The 25,109-nt window shown below is 36.2% G+C and overlaps 1 protein-coding gene across 2 annotated transcripts in view; it reads left to right on the top strand.

The window, feature by feature from the left end:
- Positions 1-14,638: 14,638 nt before the first annotated feature.
- Positions 14,639-25,109, top strand: part of C1GALT1 (core 1 synthase, glycoprotein-N-acetylgalactosamine 3-beta-galactosyltransferase 1) — a 32,273-nt gene continuing 21,802 nt past the window's right edge. Inside the window, exon 1 of one of the 2 annotated variants that reach the window (XM_039878027.1) lies at positions 14,639-14,842. In XM_039878027.1, the coding sequence (XP_039733961.1) occupies positions 14,836-14,842 (7 nt within the window). In that variant the 5' untranslated portion in view covers positions 14,639-14,835. Of the gene's footprint in view, positions 14,843-15,131; positions 15,406-25,109 lie in introns of those variants that run through there. The other variant, XM_039878029.1, reaches the window with a different exon arrangement.

Genomic DNA, 25,109 nt, shown 5'->3' with positions numbered 1-25,109 from the left:
TTGACCCCGTTTCATTTAATTCAATCAACATTCTAACCTTCCATGAGTACCTTCTATGTGCTAAGTCTTGTGTTGAGTAGAAAAGTAAATAAGAAATCATCAAATTTAGGGGGATAGGGGTAGGATGAAGTGGGTAAAGGGGATCAAATATATGGTAGCTGAAGGAAACTGGACTTTGGGTGGTAAACACACAATAGAATATACAGATGTCAAATTATAATGTACACTTGAAAATTATATAATTGTATTAACCAATGTTACCCCAATAAAGTTAATTAAAAAATTAAAAAAAAAAAAGAAATCATCTTCTGAGGAGGCATTAGAGTTAAATGTTGGTTAGAGTCCTGATTCATTGTTCACTAGTAGGTTATTTAAGTTACTTATTTGATCTCTCTGAGCCTCAGTTTCCATATCTGAGTATAATTCCTACATGATACAGATTATGAAAATTATACTTATACTTTTTATATAATACATATCATTAATATATTATACACACATATTTGCATACCTTTACAAATATATTCTTTATACAATGTATATATTTGTGTATATGTATACATATAAATACACAAATCTATATATATAATTTTTTACAACAGCTGTATCATGTATCATGTAGGAATTATATATATAGTTATGTATGTAATAGGCGGTGCTCCATAAATATTTGTTCCTTTTGAATAATGTTACAATCTGCTTGGAATTTTTTAAAAATTTTATTTTATTATTAGTTTCAAGTACAATCTACTTATAATTTGATAACATTTCTTTCCTTTTTTCCTCTCCAACCACACAAAATGGCTGTTAAATAGCCTATTGATTTTTCTTACCAAAATGAATTAAAATTGATCATGTTTCAAGATACTCCTCGTATCTCAAGTTGTGTAACATTTGTGAAATCTATTGAGACAAACAGAAGATTCTTGATCTTAGACCATAAACTCCTTCGGGTTCAGGGAGTTTTTGAACCTTCTGAAGTAGTATATGAACCAGGCGTGTTTGTGCCCTGGGACTTTTTGTAGGGAAGCAATTCATTGCTATCAACAATTTTTTAATGGGACTGAGCAACAAAAAAAGTCAAGAATCATAAAGGTGTTATAAAATCACAGCTGGGTCTCACAATAGATTTTATACTTTTGGAAGTCAGACACTGTCTATATAATTTCCTTTTTACAATGGCTAGCACAGAGCTAGAACGAGTTAAGCTTAAACTTTTTTAAAAAATGAAAATAATAATGACATTCTTTTATCTACTAGGAGGGGCAGGTTAAAAACAAGAACTGAAAATTAAAGAGGTTGTAAAGAGGCCAGTCAAATACCGACAGCAGTGAAAGGCCAGTAAGAAACGAAAAAGGAGAAGAGAAAAGCAAACAAATAAGACCCTCTCCCCACACACACACACACAGACCAAGGAAGAGGAGGAAGGGGAGAAGGAATGAAATTTATTCCTAGAGAAATAAAAATGCAAAGCAGGAGAGAGAAGGAGGAAGAGAGACAGAGGGGAAGAGAGAGAAAAATAAAGTGGTCAGCTGTTGGACTGTGGTCGTTTGTTCCCCTCCTCCTGTCCCCTTCCACAATAATCCTTTCAAGGCAAAGAAGGCTCCTTAGAGGTCCAAAGGAAAAAGAAGTTTTACAGACTGAATGAAGGTTCATGAAATTCTAACTTTAGCTTAATTTCATCATAATGCCCTTGGCAGGTCACTGTTCAACCACCTGAATTGTCTTTATCTGCAACATCTAGATGGTTAATGTTAGTAAACTAGAAAAATCCCTGTCTCCATGTGAGCTGCATTCCAAAAATTCATTTGAAGTAAGAATGCATTTTCCTATAGAAACAGTGTTTAAAACAGCATCATGGAAGTCCGTAAGCGTATTTAACATGTAATGAAAGAAAGGGGAACTGGTCTTTGCGTCATCAGCTGGGGGCCTGGGAAACTGGAGCACAGCATATCTTCTCATTTCCTTTCTCCTAACCTGGAGAACTTTGTACTTATCAGTGTTGATAAATTGTGTGTGTGTTGGGGGGGGCGTGGCGGAACATTGTACTTCAAAGATAAAAGGCAGTAATACCGTGAATGAACATTTGTACATAAGAAGAAAACCGAGCTTAATTTCCTAATCTTTACTTCTTCCTTCAACTCTTTCCTGCCCCACATGTATGTCCTTCTTGCCCTCAGTGTCTCTCCGCATTTTATATCGGGTACAAATTCCAGTCTCCTCGGAGAACTGGAGTTCTGGTTCTTCTGAACATTTCTATGTATTCTGTTTCTTTATGCATCTTAATCTTCCATCTAGATCTTTTGAGCTTCAACAATAAAGTTTGCCTCCTGCTTATCAGCCTCCACATTCTACCCTCGACCCCTAGCCCCTACCATTTCCCCACATCATTTATATCCTTGATGGAAGTCTAATGTATAAGGGGATAGGTCTTGTTATTTTGACTACAATGCTCCAATACATATATCAAATGGTTTAGGGAGAGCACAAAGAGAGGCAAAATGCTACCCTGCTTCTTATGAGAAAGGTCAGACTCCTCTTCTTAAGCAAGAAGTAGGAAAATGGATATAGAGATAAATATTTAGAAGGGGAGGAAAATAAAGATGGTCCTGTGTGTCTGCTAGTCTGAATCCACTCAGTAGAAAAGAAGGTAAGTCCAGCTCAAAGCAGAGGAAAGGTTTGACTCTAAACTGGTTCTAAAGTATGGACATATACATGTAACTCATTCCAGAGACAGAGATAAAATAGAGGGCACATGTGATGCAGCTGCAGGAATTGTTATCAGAGAAACTAGTTCCTGGGAACGATGCTAACAGATGACAGAGGGAAAGCAGAACTCTTCACTTGTGTTTGGGCAGAAATGCCTCCATATGCAAATATAGCACTAATCAGCAGAAGTAATTAGTATTGAGAGAAAAGCACTGAGCTATAATATACAATCAATTTAGAGATTAAGCAACTATAAGGCTAGGACAAAATAATAGACAGTAACTTTTGTTTTTATAATAATTTAATCATTACTGACTACTGTACTGATGGGTATTTTGTACAAACAATGGCATAATAGACTAAAAGTCTAAATTATTTTCAAGTAGACTATTAGTCAAGAGAACTTAGAACTGCAGTTCTGTTGACATATAGCCACCCTCAACAGAGAGAGACTCAAATTCCCAGAAATAGTTGTTTCTATTTTTGGAGGATAATCTTAATCCATGAAGCTTTAACTGCTGCAGGGGGCGGGGCGGAGAGAACCTTAGAAATCACTTAATCTAACTCCTTTACTTTAAAAATAATTACCTCTTGGATGAAAATCACTTATGCACATATCAGTATAGAAATTTATATAGTTAATATCTTTGTTTGCTAATTAATATTTGCTACAAAGGGACTAAAAATGTAGCAACAAATTGAAATATTTATTGAAAAGTTATTTCCTTTTAAAATTTTTGGTTAATGCAGTTATTATCATTATTATACTTGTTCATAAAAAGAGCTACCATTTATTGAGTACTTGTAATACCGTAGGCCTTTGTAAATATCCTCTCATTTAACCAACAAAATCACTCTAAAATACAGGCATCATCATCTCCCTTTTCTAGCTGAGGACCATGAGGCTCAGAAAGCAGCTAGTAAGTAACAGAGCCAGGATTAGAACACATTTTATCTAATACCTAGTATTTTATCAGGCTGTATCACCATGGAAACATTTTTTAAAAGATACCAGAAAGATAGGAAAACATGAACACCTTCCACTCTTTCTCTAGTATGTGATCTTTCAAGTATCCTTAAAATATGTGTGCAAGTACAAAGTCTATTGAAGTTTACCCTAAGGCGAACATGGTCATAAAGAGGTCATAAAGAGGGCTGACATACTGAAAGTTTTTTAAAAGTCTACCTCTGATTAAAGGTAAAAAATCCAAAAGCTTCAATAATTGTCCAAACCACCATTGAACGGTATGGTGAAATGATTAATGGGCTCACTTCTGGGCAGAGAACAAGACTGATAGGTTGCACTGGATCTATTTCTCTTCATTTCTCATGTAGAGCATTGATGTTAACTTATGAAGACCTAACTCCAGGTAGGCAAAAGTCACTCAAAATTATATCACCTATTAACTGTAGATACTTAAACAGAAGGTTGAATTGCAAGGGGGTTGAAAAACGGCCTTTCTCTTGCTTTAGGCTTTATTATAGGCTGGGTTTCCCAGAAAACAGATTCTGAGACAGAGATCAGCATGCATACAATTCACTAGGGAGGGCTTTTGAGATCACACTTGTGAAAGGGAAGAGAAGGAAGCAGGACTGACAGAGGGAAAAACTGGGCTATAACTACTGTTAACAAAGGCTTTACTCAATCTGCTGGGGAACTCTGATGTTGGAATGGCCCTAGAGAATGTCACAGGTTGATGTTGGGAGACTGGGTTTTCATATCCCTGTGTTGATCAGCCATTAGATGTGGGTGCCCTTAAAGAGAGAATGAGTTGAGGCAGCTGTCGGCACCTGAGACAATTACCTGAGAGGGCTGGCAGCTGAGGGTTGTCTGCTGGCAGCACTCCCAACAGCTAGGGGACTAAATCTTTCAGTCCTGAAGGGGGGATCAGAGCAACGCATCACAGTGTCCACCTCAGCTTTGCTACCTTTGATTGCATGTATAGTATCGTTTTATATTATTTAAGATGTATGGGGTGAATCATCATAAAATGCCCCAGAAATGCCCCAGCCTGGTGAAGATTAACCTTGCATGTCAACTTTATTGGACACTTAGATGTTTCTTTTTAGACCTGAGTCCCTCAGTAGAAGGACCAAATGGTGTCTGGGAAGTTAGAACTTAAAGGGTCAGGCAAGTTCTTTTCTGTGAGTAGGACAAGAAATCACAGTAGCCAGTGAGAGGAGATGGCCAGATAACTGAAAGAAAAAAGCCAGGCTAGGAAGGAGCTCAGACCAGGTTGTGCCCAGTCATCTGTGTAAGAGAGTGGTGATCTTGTATAAACAGACCTGAGACTACATACAGCTCTTTTATGGGCTAGATTTAGCCAAAAGGCTGTAATTTGCTGACACCCAATTTAAAAGATTAGCATTAAAAACATAGACCCAGGTATGGGGTTGGTTTCATTTGCATCCAGCGCCACAAGATCTTGGGCAAGATTCTAAGGCTCTCTATGTCTCAATATCCTCATCTATTAAATGAGTATAACAATAGTACCTCTACAGCGTTGTTAAGAGTAGGTGATAGTGCAAGTCAAACATTGAACAGGCTGTCTGTCACTATCAGGTATTTATTCGGTAAGCAATTTTTGGAATTGTTATTGTTGTTATATTTATTATTACATTAATTGTGCATTTTATGGCAAAGCCACTATTAGCTTAAATTTTGGAGGCAGGAGAATAAGGGAATAGCTCAAGTGAGTCATTAAAATTTTAAGACAACGATCAAGGAAAAGGTTGCACAGAGATTCTTGGTACTATTCTTGCAACTTTCTTCCATTATTTCCTGCAATAATGACAAAATAAAAACTGAAAAGAAAAAAGAAATGAAATAAACTGACTCTTTGATTTACTTTGCTGGAATTATTTGGGATAAAAGTATACATCTAGGTGACTTGACTATTTTTATGCTGCTAGGTTTTATGTAACTAAAAAACCTTTACAAAACCTTTTAATTTTTCTCTTAATTTTTTATGAAAACATCATGCTATCTCAGCCATGCTACAAGAATAAGAAAAAAGAGTTTGTATACATGTTTTAGAAGAAGATGGAGAACATCATGTGCATGGGGTACAGATGAGAAGCAAGCAGGGAAAATTAGAGAAAGCTGCCAGCAAGAGGTGAATACACAGGAAGAAAGAGTCCAGAAAGGCATGCACTATTATATTTTTTCTCAGTTCCTTCCTGGAGATATTTCTTTCTTGGAGAAAAATAAATGGATATTTATAAGCATCTACTGTGTGCCAGACATGCATTTACATGTTATCTCATTGTTATCTCAATAACACTCCTGTAAAGAAAAGATTATTGCCATTTTACAGTGAGGAACTGAGGCTCAAAGAGAATAATTCTGTTTTCTAAGTTATGGAACTAGGGAGAGAGTATAGCACAGATTTAGGGTCAGAAACAATTGGTGCAGCAGATGAATGGATACACAAATTGTGGTATATCCTTATAATGGAATACTATTCACAATAAAAAGGAATAAACTCTTGATAAAGTCAACAACATGGTTTAATTTCAAAGTAATTATGTTGAGTGAAAAAGCCAGATAAAAAAGAGCACACATTGTACAATTCCATTTATACAGCTCTAAAAAATGCAAACTCATTTATAGTGACAGAAAGCAGATCGATGGTTGCTTAGAGATGGGGTGGAGTGGGAAGTGGCAAGAGAAAACTTTTGGGGGCAATAGACGTGTTCACTATCTTGATTGTAGTGATAGTTTCATGGGTGTATACATATGTCAAAACACAGTATAGTTATTGCATGTTAATTATACCTCAATGAAACTTTTTTTAAAAAAAACAGGGTTGGAATCTCTGTTATACTACTTACAAATGCTCAATCTCTGTGACTAGTTTCTTTACTCACTAATAGGGCTGATAACACCTACCTCAGCAGGTTGGTGTGAAAATTAAGTCAGTGAGTTAAGTGTTTAGTATAGTGCCTAAAATGTAATATAGTGTCTAATATATAGTAAGTTAGCAGTAGAAGTCATATAAGAAGTCCTAGACTCTGAGTTCTTCCTTCTTAGAGCTTTTTCCACTTTAATTAATGTTACTCATTGTTATTTTTATTTATGGTTGTAATTAAAACACATCAATCTCACTCCAAGATCCAAGATCTTTCCACCGAACTGTGACAAATTTATAATTTGAGTTAATGGACATCATTCCCTGGTGGGGGACCAGGTCCAGAATCTCCTGTGTAAAAGCTGTTTTGTCCTAGAGCGAACAGATTATCCAAGTTGTGCCTATTGTACTCTTCAGCTCCAGAATTTCTGTTTAGTTCCTTTTTATTTCAATCTCTTTATTGATATTCTCATTTTGTTCAGACATTATTTTCTTCATTTCCTTTAGTTCATTGTTCATGTTTTCCATTAGTTTTTTGAGCATATTTGAGACAGTTGTTTTAAAATCTTTGTCTAGTAACTCCAATGCCTGGACTTTCTCAGAAATAGTTTCTACCAATTTATTCTGTTCTTTTGATCAAGTCATAATTTTTTATTTCTTTTTATGCCTTGTAATATATATGTATTTTTTTTTGATAAAAACTGGACATTTGACTGTTATAATAAGGTAACTGGAAGTCAAATTCTCTCGCTTTCACAGGGTTTGCTATGTTTTGGTTGTTGAAGGCTATAGCAGTTTATTTAATATCTTTCCCAAACTATTATTGTCAATGTGGTCACTGAAGTCTGTGTTCCTTAGCTTGTGTTCATCTAATGTTTTGATAAAAATTTCCTTGAATGCCAGAAATCTCCCGGTCTTTACAAATTGTCTCTGAGCTGGGGTTCTCCTTCAATCTGCCAGACTTTCATTATGCTAACAGGTCAGCCCAAGGTGAAAGCTAAGGGTCTTCTCGGATGTTTTCTGAGCATGCATCTTGCCCTGGGTGTACACATGGCTCTCTGAATTCCCCTGAATACATGGTTGCATTTGAATGTCATAATTTCCCAAAGAAATTCTTCTAGCTTTGGCCTTAGGCAGTCTGTTGTATGTTTCAACAGTTACCTCTCCATTGGCTTACAATATTTTCAAGCTTTTTTTATCTGAATTCTGAGTTAGGTGAAACAGAGCAGATTACCTTGCCTCAGTCCTTCAGGTTGCCTCTTATATTCGTCTGCTTGGATTGAAATGACAAAATACCACAGCCTGGATGATTTAGAAAATAGAAATTTATTTCTCACCATTCTGGAGGACCAAAAGTCCAAAATCAAGGTTCCAGCTAATTCAGTTTCTGGGGAAAGCTCTTTTCCTGGTTTACATACAGCTGCCTTCTTACTGTGTCCTCACTTGATGGAGAGAGAGCTCTGGCATCTCTTATAAGGGCATTAATGTTATTGGATGAGGGTCTCATCTTTACGACTTCATTTAACTTTTATCACCTCTTCAAAGGCTATACAGTCACACGAAGGGTTAGGACTTCAAAATTGGGATTTCGGAGGGCAGAATTCAGTCCACAGCACCCCCTGGACCGATATCACAATAATCTATGAGCAAGGCCACTTTGCTCCCTCTAAACCAAGGAAACAGTCCCACGCTAGGAACATAGGTTGCTGCCACTTTAAGATGGCTACCACTTAAGACTGCTGTCTCTTTGTGATTGCAGCAGCTTTATGACTACTGCTGCTTTAAGACTTTTGCCATTTTAAGACTGCTAACATTATAAGACTGTCCTCATGCAGGGAAGCTGGTAGGAGAAAGAAAGTAAAATCGCCACAAAAATCTCCATACTGCTTTGAAGTACCTTTTTCTTGATTTAATGCTCTCTTGGTTGCTACAAACTTTTGATTGTTTTGTAGAGTTCTCATAAAATTGGTTCCGACAGTTTCTCCTGGTTTTCTATGTTTCTGTGGGAGAATGAGAGCTTGGAACTTCCTACTCTGCCATTTTGCTCTTTATTCAAAAGATTGTAATTTTTACGTGCTTTTCATAAACCTGTGTCATTTCTCAGACCAAAGCTTTCAAAATGCTTTTTACCTACTATAAATTAAAAGAATTATTTAGATGTCTCTTAAAGTGATGAAATGTATTTTAAAGGATAGGAAAATTATCCATTCAAACTAACTTTAAAATAGTTTAATCTAATATAAGAATATAGTGTAGGGATTCATGGAACTCAAGACCAGTCAGGCCATTTGTGGGACAGGGGCTAAGGGAAATCTGTGGGAAGCCCTTTCTTTCTCTCTCGGGGAGCACAAAGCCTAGGGTTGTTACTAATCTCTCATAGTCTGCTTCATTTCTGTCTCTCCTTGCAAAGCGGTTTCCCTTTATCTTGGGTTTACATATTTGAGTTACAAGCCCACGATTGGGTTACAGTTTCATTGTTCAACAGAGAGTAACTAAGGCCTCTCTTTCCCAATTTCAAATTCCCAAAAGAGAGAATCTGGTTGATTCAGATTCCTTAAAGGATCAAAACCTATTGAATCAGCTGTAGCCAGGAAGGGAGAAAGGTCCTTTCATATAAACATGGTTATGGGGACCCAACCTGTAAAGGCTGGTTGGGTGAAAAGGGATGAGGAAGTGTATGCTTCTCTATGGAGGATGGATAGAAACCCCAAAAAAGTATCTATCACAATCAATTTTTAGATTTAAATAAAACTTAAAAAAAAGAAGAAAAAAAATACCATGTTATGTAGCTAAAATTTCTAAGTCCGTTTTTTACAATAATAGAGGTAATATACACATTTATAAATCATTTACTGCTTAGGGATTTTAAACTAAAGCCAATTTCACCTATTCCATTTGCAACAAATGTTCTCTACTTTTGTTGAGCCACTAGGAAAAAACAATTAAGGAATATCCTGATTCTTATTCCAGGGAAATAGAGAAACACAAAGTTCTCTCCCCAGGAAGCCCAGCCTCATAAATTGAGAATATTTCTCTAGATAACACGAACCCTCAGTACACACGTGGCAGTCTCACTTTTAAGCTAATATGTTGTGAGTCATGCTGAGTTCTCTTCCCTTGAGGTTAAATGTATTTCCTAGACTTTTTTTTCCTTTATCTTTTCCTCTGCTCCATTCTCCACCTTTTTTCTCTTCATGTGTCAGTCAATTCAGAAAATAACACCAAACTTTGCAACTATCTCAAAATCTTGGTAGATTCTGTGAAGATATAGCTGCAAGGAATAAAAATTGTTTGAAAAATGCTCTCTTACGTTTCATAGAGTGAAAATACTTTATCCTGGCAGGTATTTTCCAATATGAAATGAGAAGCTCTGTTGAAAAGCACAATAATGCCAGAAAAGGAAGCTCTATCCTTTTCTTTCTAGGGTTCTTCTTCTTACTGAAGTTAATAAAGATGGTAGGTAGCAGGGGTCATCTACAATCACAAATAATCTAATGTCTAGTTAAGCCAGTGGTTTCAACTGATTTGGAGTCACAGCTGAATAGCAGAAAGCAAGAAAGAACAACACCACATAAAACCAGGGAGTTTGGATAATTCATCCAGTACGTAATCGGGACTCGAATCTTACAGTAAGACTGTGTCTTACTCATCCTCATATATTTACCTCTGGCCACCAAACTGTGCAATCAATAATTGCATAATACCTATTTCTGATGTTCCATTGTATAAAGACTTCTCCTGTGTCCCATGTCCTCTTCTTTAAAAGAGAAAGACATGTATTCTATCATTTATTTTCTTGCTGCTGGATGCAATTTTGCTCTAGGATAAACTCTTAGACTCAGACCAAATTATTGGTTAACGTATGTCGATTACTAAGTGTGTTTAACTACCACTGTTACCATGAAGATGGGCACACACCCAACCACAATTACAAATTAATTCATGAAAAGAAAAAGAAGCCAGTCATAATTATATATTCTTTTTAAAGTGCAATAAATTTTCAACAGGCTAATAAAATGAGATCTGACATATAACAACCTACCATCCTGGATATTCTTAAATCTTAACTGCATACTATGAATGATGCTAATATTTTACAATGGCATACAGTAAAATCAGTAAGTTATCACTTCTTGAAAAAAAATGTTTTCATGGTGTACACACCTAAAATATTTAATGCTTAATTGCTTAAAAATGCAATAGGATAGACCTCATGAGCCTAATGTAATTAAAAGAATATTAATGCTCTACAATTACACAGTTGCATATAATCTCATTGAGTACCTTTTGAGGCAGATTGGGGTTATCTTCCCCAATTTATGGATAGCAAAATTGAGATATAGAGGGTTTAGGTGACTTGCCATTGGCCACTAAGCTAAGCAGTGATAAAATTGAGAACACTATTCAAGTCTCAAGGGTTCTATTGCTCTATTCACTACATGTTTCTCCAAGGACTGTTAATGTTTAGATTTCAGTAATATTCACAGTTGATTTCTCTATGATTATGTTGGAAAACTCATATAATACAAGTGTCAGGGAATCAAAGATAATACCAGCATTGTATTTCACCAATTAAAGTGGAAAAAAATATTCTAATTCATTCAATTGTTTATTCATTCAAACAACAAATAATTAAATACTGATATGTGTCAGGCATTGTGCTAGGTGCTATTATACCCACCTATGTTAGTTATCTTTGCTGTATAACAAATTATTCCAAAATATAATGGCTTAAAACAACAAACATGTATTAATTCACTGTTTCTGTGGACCAGGAATTCAAGAGCAACTTAGCTAAGTGGTTCTGGCTCAGGTTCTCTCTTGAGGTTCAGTAAAGATGATTTGGGATGCAGTCATCTGCAGGCTTGATAAAGGCTGGATGATATGCTTCTAAGTTCACTCACATTGCTGTCGTCAGGAGGCCTCAGTTTCTCACCAGCTGTTGGCTGGAAGCCTTAATTACTCTTAATGTGGGCCTCTCTGCATGTTTTATAATCTTCCCTAAGCAATCGCACTATATCATTTCTACAAAGTTCAATTCATGAGAACAAGTCACTAAGCACAGCCCAAGCTCAAGGTGAGGGGAATTCAGCTCCACCTTTCGAAGGAAGAAGTATCAAAGAACTTGTGGACATATTTTAAAACTACTATCAATGAATGTAATTTACTTTATGGATGTTAATCTAATTATTACAAAATGATCTGTTAATCTAATTGTAATAATTGGGCATTTAAAGGGAAACTAAGTTTATTAGAGAAGAGAGTGATTTGTTGTTTTTATTGCTTGTTTCCATTGTGTCCCCATTTTCATCTTACTCTATGAAAAATTCTACATACAGTGCTAAATAAATGATATCTTTTATCTTAAGATATCAGGTAGGAATTGCATTCAGTGCTTGGAATAGAAAACCCAAACAACAAAACCTTAAATAGGAGGGATTTATTTTCCTTCATGTAACAATAAGCCTAGAAATGAGCAATCCAGAGCTGGTAAGCTGGCCCTCCAAAGCAATCATGAGCCAGACACCTCTGTCTTCCTACACTATTAACAGTGTGTAGAGTTTTGCTATTATGGTTGAAATATGGCTGTTCCACCTTCACCATCATACCACTGTTCCAGTTAAAAAAAAAAAAAAATGGGTACAAGTCCAATGACTAAATGAACAGTTCTTCCATAAAACTGTTAGCAACATCCACTTTAATTTTGTTGATAGGTCACATGGACAACCATGGCTTACAAGAGTCTGAAGAAGTAAAGATTTTTAATTGGACACATTATCACCCTGAAAAAAAAAATCAGTTCTGCTACTAAGGAAGAAAGAATATTGTCTTAAACAACTAGCAGTATCTACCACCATGCTCCAAGGAGCCTTGACACATTATCGAAATACCACACCAGGAAGACAACAACACTGTCCAATATTTATCTGTTTCAAATGGGAGAATCTGGTCAATTTGAGTCCCATAGATACAGTATATTTTCCAAAGTGGCCCAAACTTATTTTTCTTGTTGCTAATTTTTAAAGAATTGGCTGACAAAAATGTAACATCTAGCAATTTTTCCAAGATTACTATACAGTTGTAAAAAAGGACATGCATAGAGAAGTTCATCAAAGAGTTGTTTATGTTAGTAAAAATTTGGAAAAAATGTAAATCAATAGAATACTGGTTAGATAAATTATGGTATGTCCACTTAATGGATACCATGTAACTTTTTAAAATAATGTTACTTGTGACATATTGTTCAGTGAGAAAAGAACTGTGTATATAAGATCTCATTTATGAAATATTGTATTTATATGTCTCAGGTTTTTTTTATTCTTAGAGATATCTGAAAGAATATATCATGAACTTTTAAAAATGGTTATCTCTGGATTATGAGGTTTGGGGAAAAAAATTGTATTTCTTTGAATAGTTATATTGTTTTCATCAAAATAGTAGCTATTTGCAAAAGTAACTAAAAAGGGTAGGAGGGGCTGATTTTATCCAGTATTGCTCATATCAACATTCCATCTTGCCAGTAATTTTCTTAGAAATGCTGTGGCCGAACTTACCCATGGAAAGATCTCTTACCTTTGCTCACTGGAAAAATGTTATTCCTTGTTCATTATAAATTTCGATAAAATTAAAATGAGATAAGGAATCCTGAGGTCCTTTGCTTTTTTTTCTATTTGGAATACTGTGACCTCTGAAAGGTTTCCTTTCCCTGTTTTACAGTGGCTGTGGAAAGGAAGAGGGTGAGGCTGGGCAGTAATATATACAGGTTGGGGAAGAGAAAAGAGGATGGTGGTAGGATGTAAGGAAGAGAAGTCTGGAGGCATAGACCAGGGAAAGTGCACTAACCTGGACATCAAGATACTTGCAATTTTCTTCTAGCATTGGCCTATCAGTTTATCTTTCTGACCTTATCTGAAAAATGAGAGGTGTAGATAACAAGCACTAGATGTTTTAAAATTCTTTTGGAAGAGTCTTTCGGATCTATTAATGGCACATCCTGGCAAACTACACTAGAGCTGAATCAAATTAAAGGAAAAATAACAATAACTTCCAAATGTTATTTATTATTTCTCCTAGCCATGTTGTTAAGCAACATGACAAGGTTACGTAGCTAAGAAGTGGAGGAACCAAGATTCCAGCCTAGATCCTACACTCCTAACAGCTATTCTGAAAGTTACTGAAGAACTGCCTGACGAGGGCATTTAAAGGAAGCAAGATAGCTTTCTCACCCTCAAGTTAGGCCTTGTAGACAATGGTTAACACCAATAAAGCCAAGACCTTATTACTTCCACCTCCCGATTGCTTTGGGGTTGCCTCAATGGCTAGTAGGCTCCTCCCTCTAATCAAAAGACAGCTTTCAAAGTCTTTTGTCAACTAAAGGGGAGATAAGTTTTGCAAAACTAAAGAAGAAGGGCTTTATGACAGCGCTGAAGTAACGACAGAACCAAATACCCCCTGTGCCTACAGGCGGCTTTGCGGTGTTACCACTAACTGAATTTTCAGCCCTTCCTGGTTCACACATCTGGTTAGCCAGCACCCGTTTGCATACCTCATCTTGCCGTATTTCCTTTCATTGAGGCCAGAGAGATACTGAGTACGGAGGAGGGGGATGCGGGTGAGTTGGGGGAAAACGTAAAAATCCGGGTAAGAGCATGCTAGAGGTCAAAAGACTCTTGTAGGGCTAGATCTGGTCCGTCAGACAAAGGTCCATAAGGCATCCCCAGCCTCAGTCCCTGTTGTGTCACTGCTTTAACCCCTCGCAAGGTCCGGAAGCTACTGCAAGAGCCTATAGCAGTATGAGGAAGGGGAAAGCCGGCAGCGAGGAGCTGCAAGTGGGCTGCGACTATCACTCACAGAAGACCCGACTTCCCAGACCCCTTCGCAGAAGGGCGGGGCGTGAGCTCGGCGGCCAATCCCAGCGTCCGCACGTCGCCGTAGCCCCGCCCCACCCGGTCCCCTCTCGCTCCGCCCTTCCCTGGGGCTGGTGCGGCGGCGGCGACGTCAGCGCCAGGAGACCCCTGGGTGGTGGCTGCGCCGTCGGCGGGCGGCGGCCTGGACGCGCTGCCGGGAGGGGCGGAGCGAGCGGGCGGGAGCGCGCCCTGGGCTCGCCTCGGCCGCCGCCGCCGCCGCCGCCGCCGGGGAATAATCTGGGCGGCAGCGGGCGGCCCCGGCTAGCGGCCACGGGCCACTCCTGCAGCTGCCGAGAAGAGCGAAGGTCGCCGGTCTCGTGTCGTCCCCTTCTCTGCCCCCCAGGAGGGGCGAGAGGGAGCCGCGGCTGATGTCAGGTACGGCCGGCGGAGGCGCCCTCAGACTGCAAGTCCAAGGTCTTGGTTCCCCTTGCCCTCCCCCTCTCGGAGTGTGTTGGGGAGCGTGAAGGGTGGAACCAAACCCCCTGTGCGGCCAAACAGGTGTCTCGAAGTCGCTGCCGGGCTAGGGACGTGCCGGCTCCTGAGGGCAGCGCGGGGCACTTCCTGCTCCCGGCGCTCTCCGAGCTGCCATCGGGTCTGCCCGCCCACCGGGCCGCTATTTTGTTGACATGTTGTCTCCACTTCATTGTGGGTCCTTCTTTTTTGCCCTCTCGCGCCTCTCTCCTACTCGCGCGCTGCCTCTGGTCTGGCGGCGACGGTGACGCACGGACTGCGCCCCTGGTCGCGGCAGGACCACTTAGCGGTCCTGTTCTACAGGGCCCTCCTCGCCCCCTTCGAACCTGTGGGTTGGGCGGGACACGTTGCTCAGGTGTGGGCACCTTCCGCGATAGTAGTCGGACTGCCGCGCCACCCGAGTGCCCAGCGTGTTGGCACCTTCTACAAGTGCCGGGGACTTCCTTCGGACTCTTTTGGATCATCAGGTTTGTCTGTGACTAATTTATTATTTAAAGTTTCCCCAACCCTGCCCAATGAGCAAGCCTGATGTGCTTTGGGCACTTGCTGCGTGGGGAAAGAGCAAGAAAAGAGCCTCCCGCCCCCCTGTGTGATTTGGTTAGTAGATGCTGGCGAGTTGGCCATACAGCTTTGAATTTGGATAAATTATATACTCTTAAAAGATGAACCTGATTTAGGGGTGGGGATTTATTTTTGCCCCTTATTTTTAAAAAATAACAGGCAAAAAACACCACACACACTGCGGGGAAGTTGACTATGATCTAGTTCTCTGAATTTGTTATAGGTATAGTGGTATATCTTTTTAACGCTTTTCACATTGGAAACTATTGCGCTAATAATGAATTGATTTCATTATGGATTAAAAGTTAGTTATAAAGTTAGAACTTTAATGCATCAGAGAGAATAATTAGGCCAATCTTTAAGGGGCAGAAATATGTTCGTTTACTAAAAGTTGGGCATAGAACATAGCTCTGCCTGAGTGCCAGGAAAAAGTGTTGTGCATCATTTCACGTTGTTTAATTCTGGTGTAAGTTTAGACAGTGGGAATCTTGAGTTTGAGGGCAGTATTTTGATAGCTTTTCACGCCCTTATCAGATAAATGTCAAATGAGTTTTATGCACATGATGCTATGTTTTCTAAGTATTGAATATACTAAACTATACTTATTTTTATTTTCTGCCATCCTTAGTGTATATTGTGAAATTTTAGTGAACGTAAAGTTTCAAGTTACCGAACAGTTAATTCTTTTTACCCTGTGTTAAGTAAAACAGTGATTTAGTAAGGAAAGTATGACTCATTTAAAGTTCTTCTTGGGAAAAGAATATGGTTTTTCAGTACTAGTGAAGGACTATTAAATGTCTCTCTTAAATTTGCCTGTAATTTATGTTTTTCTGAATCGTTTTCCTTAGGGTTCAGCATTTTAAAAATACTATAGGTAGTATTTAAAGATAGGTATAGTTTTTCTTAAATATGCTTTTTTGGTGTAGATTATATATTTCTGAGTAAATTCAATATCTAGGAATTCTTAGAATTTTATCACAAACTTATTTAGAAGTACATATGAATTAATGTTCACCTAGTCATAGAAATATGTTTTGTCTCTAGACATATGTTTTTTACTATTTGTATATTGATTTGTGCTGAGATAAAAATTGCATTATTTACAACTTTATAAACCATGATAATTTAAAGTAATCTGTGTGTGGTAAAATTGTTGATTGGAATTCTTGTGACAGGGCAGGTATAAACAAGCATTAAATAGAAAATGGACAACTATGCTGAAGTTCAGTTCAAATTCACTTAAAATTTTAAGCTTCTCAGTATAACCATGTTACTTTTAGAGGATTTGTTGATATTCGAGTAAAAAAGCTAGTGTATCAACTATAGGTGGAAAGAAAAGTATGATAAAATTCTTTTACCCAAAAATCAGTGGGATTAAGGTCAGTTTTTTAAAAGAAAGAAGAAAATAAATGGAGAATTTTTCCGTAAAAAGAGAAATTAGCAGTTTTTCTTAAAATATAAATGTGTATCTAATGTGTAAATTTTCACTTTGCATCGAATTCAAATGTCCAAGGGGAAAACACATGCCCAAATCTGTAATCTATGAAAATAGGAAATGTCCCTTAGAGGAAAAAAAACCTCTCATTTTCACAACTGGGGAAGTGCTACTGACATCTAGTGAGTATAGGCCAGGGATGCTGCTAAACATCTTACCGTAAATAGGACATCATCCCCCACAGCAGAGAATTATTCAGCTCAGGATGTCAGTTGTGTCAAGAAACCCTGGCTTAGTAGGACTTACATAGTTGGGCATACATGGTGGAGGGAAAAGAGTGTTTGTTGTGTAGACAAAGAAGGCAGTAGAAATAGAGGAGCTGACTGCTTTGGGTTATTTAGCAAACTATAGATAGTTCAGGATTGCCAAAGAATAAATTATAAGGCATGGAGTATGGAAATATGAGGCCAGAAAGCTGGGTAGAGTCGAGGTTAAGGAAGACTTATATATCATGTGTTTAGTTTTTGTCTTATAGGCGGTGGGGTTCCATGAAGGATTTGTAGAGTGACATGGTCAACTTTCCACTTTAGATAGGTCATTCTGGTGACAGAATGAGGATGAGTTGAGGAGAGAGCTCTTGAGTCAGGGACACGAGTTAAGTATTGCAGTAGCTTAGGGAGAGGTCTGAAATAGGACGAGTAGTAGAAATGGAGAGCGGAGGATAGATTAGAAAAATATTTAGGAAATAAAATTGGCAAGATATGTAATTGGATGTGAGGTAAGGGTAAGGAGAGTGTTAAGAGTGTCTTCCTGATTTCTAGTTTAGAAAATCAGGTGGCTCCTAGTATATAGAAACCCACTGGTCAGTAATTTAGGTAAGATGAGTAGGTTTAAAGGAGGAACGTAATGAGTCTTTTTTGGACATGTCAAATTTAAGAATGCCTATGGTCCAAGTAGAAATATTTAGTGTGTATATGAGTCTGAAACTTGGGGAAGTACGAAAAAGATCAAGAGATCTTTTTGTGTAACGAGTGTGGAGGAATTAGTGCTCTTTGATTTTTCTTATATTATTTCCCTCTAGATAAAATAGCCTACCTTTATTTAATTTTTGTCAGAAAAGTAATAGGTATGTACTTGATAAAATTAAAACATAAAAAGGTTATAAAATGAAAATTTTGCTCTTTTTGCCCAGACCACCCAGTCTTAGTTGCCAGAGATAGCCCTTGTTAAATATCCTATATATAGTAGTTCCCCCTTATCCATAGGGGATATATTCCAAAACCACTAATATATTTCTGAAACTGCAGATAGTACCGAACCCTATTATACAAGCATACCTTGAAGATATTGCAAGTTCGGTCCAGACCATTAAAATAAAGTCAGTCATAATCTTTTTGGTGGTGGGGGGTTTTGCCTTTGATTTGTAAAAAATGTAACATCTGTGAAGCACAATAAAATGAGATTTGCCTGTATATACTCCTTTTTCCTATATGCAGATATATACCTACATGCCTTTTCACTTAAAAAAAGCACTTTATGGCTTCTCTTTGGCATATCTGAATTGCCAGCATGACTATTTTTGTGCTTTGGGGCCATTATTAAGTAAAATAAGGATGACCTGAACACAAGCACTTGCAGATGGAAACCAGTGGATCTAATAACCAGACTACTAAGTGAGTAATGGGGAGGGGAACATATACAGCCTAGATACTTGACAAAGGGACGATTCATGTTGAATGGGACAGAGTTGGATGGCACGAGATTTCATCACACTACTCAGAACAGCACGCATTTTAAAACTTAATGAATTGTTCTGGAATATCTCATTTTATATTTTTGGACCGCAGGTAATAAACTATGGAAAGTGAAACTGGATAAGGGGGAACTACTGTATATATCTTTCCAAAATTTTTTATATATACAGAAGCATTCAAAGAGCCAAACGCAGTTATACTGTTCAGATTGTAGTGCTTTGTCTTAAAAGTAAATTTTTTTATCGTATACAGTTAAAGTGAGTGAAGTTGTGTTATGAGTGAAAATAAGTAAAAAAGGTAAAGTGGAGACTAATGGATATAGAGTATCATCATTTATGGACATATATATATATGTGTGTGTGTGTGTGTATATATATACATATATATATATATATGCATGCTGATATAGCTGTTACTTTTTTCCAAGGATACACGAGGAACAATAGTAGTTACCTTTGGGGAGAACTAGGGATAGAGGTGGGAAAGAAAACGTATTCTTTTCTGTATATATTTTTTTTAATCTATGGTTTCACTTTGGGTTTGTTTTACCTTGTTAACAAAAGATCATAATCTTTGCCATAAATGCAAAGATTTTTCTTATTAGCACATATGGATCATTGTTTTTAATAGCTGCAGAGTATTCTGTGGTGTGGATGTACCATATTTTAACTAGTTCCTTATAAACAAACCTCTTATAGCTATGGCTGCCATGAATGTCTTTCAGATTTCTCTGTGTCCATAAGAGAAATTTCTGATCATGGAATGACAGGACAAGGAATATTTATTTAAACATTTTAAAAAACATAGCCAAATTGCCCTTTCAAAAGACAGTAAGTATGTATATTGTGAGAAAGAATGTATGCTTTCCAGTTTTCTCTCATATCTGTGTCAATACTCAATGTTACTAAAATTTGTTTGCCAGTATGATAGGTTAAAAATAGTATCTCTTCATTTAATTTACCTTACTTTAATATGAGTGAAATTTGAACATCTTTGACCATTGTATTTTCTTTTTGTGAACTTTTATTTTCTTTATCTGTTTTTATATTAGTTTGATCTTTTGTCTTTTTCTTTACGATGTTTTTTGGGTTATTTTTGCTATACAGACTTTTTTGAACATTTTATACAGAAACATGCCTTTGAACCAACAGTTTTACCACCAGAAATTTATTCAGTGAATAACCTCAAAGTTTTTCTATAGTCATAGCTTTTGAGTTTGGGGGAGATCTCAATTCATGATATAAAATATAAAAAATATTTTATTCTAGTTTTGTTTTAATTTTGTTTTTTAAATATTGGAATCTTAGGAACAGTGGGAGTTTGAAAGAAAGGTAGGGATACAGCTGGTTGCTTTTTACTTTTCCCCCAAAAGATTAAATCAGTATCATTTGTTGAATAAGCCATCTTTTTATTTGAAATGTTATGTGTATTATGTATTAAATTTCCATATGCATTTGTTTTTTTATGGATTCTTTATTTTAATCTGATAAAGACGACCAGCGATATCTTCGGGCTTACAAAGTTAGGTTAATTAACTTGCTCTTGTGAGGGAAACTGAACACCAGAGGACCTGCCAACATTTCACTAAATGAAGAAGAGATGGGGTTATAATAGGATTTTGAAGGGTGGAGTTTAGAAAAAATTTAAATGAAGCAATATTCGATAAGTTTAAACACAGCAAGACTATATGCCAAGGGGTTAATTAACATCAGACCTAGGCTAAGAAGCCAACTCAAGAGTCTTGTTTACTTGGAGTCTGTAAAATTAAGGTAAATATGGAATGTTGTGTCTGGGAACCTCTATCTGAGTTGGAAATTGAGGCTGCTGCTTTTTCATTAATGATCCATCATCTATTCAAGAGTGGGATGTTCCAATCTCATTGATACACTTTCTGACAGTCTGATTAGAGGAAAAAAAAGTTTCTCAGCACTATGTCTATAGTATGAACACAAGCATTAAAACTTTTGGTTTTTTTACAGATTCACAGATACATTGATATGCCTGTTCAACCCGAATATCAAATTATTTTTATTACTATATGTATGTTTATTGTAAATAATACATTTTAATATATGGTAGGCCTAATATCTTGTATTTTAAATAGGTCTGGTAGGCTTTGTCTACCGACCCCTCATGCCCCTTTCCACAATTTCCCATGTTCACACGTTTATTTTCCCATACATTTTAAATACTTTTTACCAATTTATTTAACTTTTAAAATTTTTATTGTATTTTAGTTGGGATGGCATTACATACAGATCAATGTGGAGAAAGTTGACATCTTTATCTTTGATTTTTTTTTTTCAGTTTTTTTGTTGTGGTAAAATACACATAAATTTTACCATCTTAACTATTTTTAAGTGTAAGGTTCAGTGGTACAAGTACATTTAAATTGTTATGCAGTCATCACCACCATCTATTGTCAGAATTGTTTTTATCCCGCAAAACTGAAACTCTGTACCCATTAAACAGTAACTCCCCATTGCCTCCCTCCCCCAGTTCCTGGCAACCACCATTCTATGTTCTGTCTCTGTGATTTAAACTAAGTATCTCTCATAAGTAGAATCATGTAGTATTTGTAATTTTGTAATTGGCTTATTTCACTGAGCATAATGTCCTCAAGGTTCATCCATGTCATAGCCTATGTCAAAATTTCTTTCCTCCTTAAAGGCTGAATAATATTTCATTGTATATATGTATATGCCACATTTTGCTTATCCTTTTATCCATTGGTGGATCTTGGGTTGCTTCCACATTTAGCTATTGTGAATAATGCTGCTATTGGGTGTGCAAATATCTCCTTGAGACCCTGTTTTCAATTTTTTCAGGCATATACTCAGAATAGGAATTGCTGGATCATATAGTAATTCTTTTATAATTTTTTTTGTGGAACTGCCATACTATTTTCCACAGTGGCTGTACCATTTTAAATTCCCACCAGCAGTGCACAAAAGTTTCCATCTTTCCACATCTTCACCAACACTAGTTATTTTTTTTTATTTTTGATGGTAGCCATGCTCATGGATGTGAGATGATAATCTCATTGTAGTTTTGATGAGCATTTCCCTAATGATTAGTGATGTCGAGTGTTTTTTATCCTCAACATGGTCATGCTTATTGGCCACTTGTATGTCTTCTTTGGAGAAGTGTGTATTTATGTCCTTTGCTCATTTTTGAACTGGGTGTTGTTGAATTTTAGGAGTTCTCCATAGATGCCAGATATTAATCTTTTATTAGATACATGATTTGCAAGTATTTTCTCCTGTTCTTTGGGTTGCCTTTTTACTCTCTTAATAGTATCTTTTGACACCCAAATTTTTAGATTTTTCACTAAGTTCAATTTGACTTTTTTTTTATTATTACGTGTGCCTTTGATGTCATATCCAAGAAATTATTGCCACCTCCAATGTTGTGAAACTTTTGTCCTCTGTTTTCTTCTAAGAGTTTTAAGTTTCAGATATTATGTTTAGGATCCATTTTGAGTTAACTTTTGTAGATGGTATTAGGTAAGGGTCCAACTTCATTCCTTTGCATGTGAATATTCAGTTTTCCCAGCACCTTTTGTTAAAAAGACTGTCCTTTGCCCATTTTGTAGACTTGGCCCTCTTGTCGAAAATCTTTTGACGATGAATTTGAGGGCTTGTTTATGGGAGCTCTGTTTTATTCCGTTGGTCCATATGTGTATCTTTATGCCAGTGCCACACTGTTTGATTACCATAACTTTTATAATAAGTTTTGAAATCCGGAAATGTGAGTTCTCCAGCTTTATTCTTTTGACTTTTTGAGGTCCATTGAAATTCCATGTGAATTTTATGGGTATTTCTATTTCTGCAAAAAATATTGTTGGATTTCGATAGAGATTGCAATGAATCTGTAGTTCACTTGGGTAGTATTGAGGTATTAATGATATTAATTCTTCCAATATATGAATTGAGATGTCTCCATTTATTTATATCTACTTTAATTTATGTTGAGGATGCAAAAAAATATTTGTTCTCATGGAACAGTAATAAAAAGATATCTTTTTGATAATCAGATATTTGGGGAATATTTTTTAAAATATGATTATAGTTTGAGACTTATTACAATTTAATTTTAACTTGATTGAGAAGTGTTATGTAATCTTTAGAAGATTTATTTTTTTCTTATCTTTACATACTCTGAGAGGCAAAATACTATTTTTGCTTTCTGGAAGTTTACACTCTTTAAACAGAGGACTGTATACTAATGACTATATCCTTAGCTCCTAAGACAGTATTTGATACGTCGAAAGGTGCTCAATCAGTAGCACCTTCCAAAGATTACATAAAACCTCATAATCAAGTTAAAATCAAATTGTATAAATCTTGAACTGTAATTTTTGTTGTTTTTATTCTCACCAGTTTCAGGTTCAGAGATCATAAGGTGAAAATGCCTTTTTATTACTATTCTGTGAGTCCACAAATAATTTTTGCATCTCCAATGGTTTCTATAATACCTAAGGTTAATACTGTGTTACACTTACTGTTTTATATCAAAATGAAGAAAGGGAGAGGGAAAAGCGTGTCATAGTTTCCTTCCACAGTTGTTCCTTGGTGGCTAACACTCACACTGGGATTTCCAAGTCTGCGTAAGTAACTTAAAGAGAATTGGACCTAAACCAAATAGAAAGAGTACTCAACTAAGGCAAAACTTTGCTTCCCTACTTTGAACATTACCCTTTGTGTTGAGAAGGGAATTTGAATATAGAATGTTCCATTTTGGGTTCTATTCACCCAAAAATCAGAACTCTCAAGCCACTATTTTATTTATTTCATGATCCAGCAAGGTATCAGCCACCATTAAATATTTTTGGAGGAGAAATTTTTAGTCAAAATAATGCAGTAATTCTCAAAGCATGGTCCACGAAAAGTAACATCTCCTAGACCCTTCCAGGAGATCCTTAAATGCAAAACTATTAATACTAATACCAAGATGTTTCTTGCCTTTTTCACTTATTCTCTCACAAGTGTACAGCCAGGTTTCTTAGAAGCTACTTAATATATTGGAACAAATTGAATGGAGAATGAGATATGGAATTTCAGATCCAGCTGTCTTTTATTACTGAGATTTGTAATAATTTAAATCAATGCTACTCTTCTCACTAATATTTTTAGGAAATACCTTATTTTCCATAAAATGTTATTTATGTTTACAGGTAATGGGTTTGTCTTTACTGTTTATGAATAAATATTGAAAACTTTTCAGTTTTAGTTTCTAATAAAAATCTAATAGATATAACCCACATAAACAAGTTATAAACACTAATTAAGAGTTTAAAGGAATCCTAAGACTAAAATTTTTGAGAGCTGCTCAAGTAATGTATAATCATTAAACTCAATTTGGAAAAATAAGGAAAAAAATAATTTTAGTTGCCCCTAATTCCACCACTGAAATTAGAATTTAGGATTGCAGTTAGAAATTGTTAATAATTTTTAAGCACATAGTTGGAATAACATTGTATTTAAAACTTTGCATCCTTTTCTTTTCACTTGTATTCTAACCATGTTTTCATGTTATTATGTAATCTTCAAAAAAATTTTGTCGTGTAATATTCTATTTAATGAGTATACTTTATATAATTTCCCCTTTTATTGATTCTAATTTTTAACTATGAATCTTTCATTTAGCATATATTTGAGGGCTTATGTGCAGGTACTATTCATAAATGCTTTTTGTTATTTTTTATTACGATAATTTCCTTAAAGAGTTGAATCACTGAAATACATTTTGAAGGCAAAGAAGGGCATATGCTAAATGAAATCTTAACTTGTCTTTTGGGTATTTTATAGTATTATGCCATTATTGCAAATTATTAAAAATATTAGGAATTTATACAATTCTTTTAGCCTGTATTGTGGAATAATTAAGTGAATTAATTTAAAGCACTTAGAAGAATATTCTTTGCACTGAATAATTATTTAGTGTTACCTACTTTAATTTGCTAGATCATATTTTAGATTTGACTGTTATTTTTCATTTTGTAATTCCATATACCAATGACCAGCTATGAATGTTTTCCCAAGCTCCAGACCTGCATCTCTAACAGTTTGCTAAACATTTCTGCATCAGTGCCCTACTGATGCTTTAAAATAGACACAGTCTGATATACTGAGTATTGATCTGACCAAAGTCTGTCATATCTTTAAAAGATTTTTACGCATTCCTCATACTCATAGGATAGTCTGGCTGGGTATAAAATTCTAGACCGGAAGTCATTTTTCCTTAAAATTTTTAAGGCGTTTCTCCATTGCTTTCCAGCTTTTGATGTTGCTATATGAAAGTCCAAAGCCATTTAATTCCTGATCTCTCATATGTAACCTTTTGCCCCTTTCTCCAAAAGCTTACAGAATGATTTCTTTAACCCAAGTGTTGTGAAATTTCATGATAATGTTGGTTGTTT

The sequence above is a fragment of the Pteropus medius genome, unplaced genomic scaffold (assembly GCF_902729225.1).
Source record: "Pteropus medius unplaced genomic scaffold, Ma_sr-lr_union100, whole genome shotgun sequence".
NCBI lineage: Eukaryota > Metazoa > Chordata > Mammalia > Chiroptera > Pteropodidae > Pteropus > Pteropus medius.
Note: the sequence above shows the minus strand (reverse complement) of the source record. Positions and strands in the feature narration are given on the sequence as shown.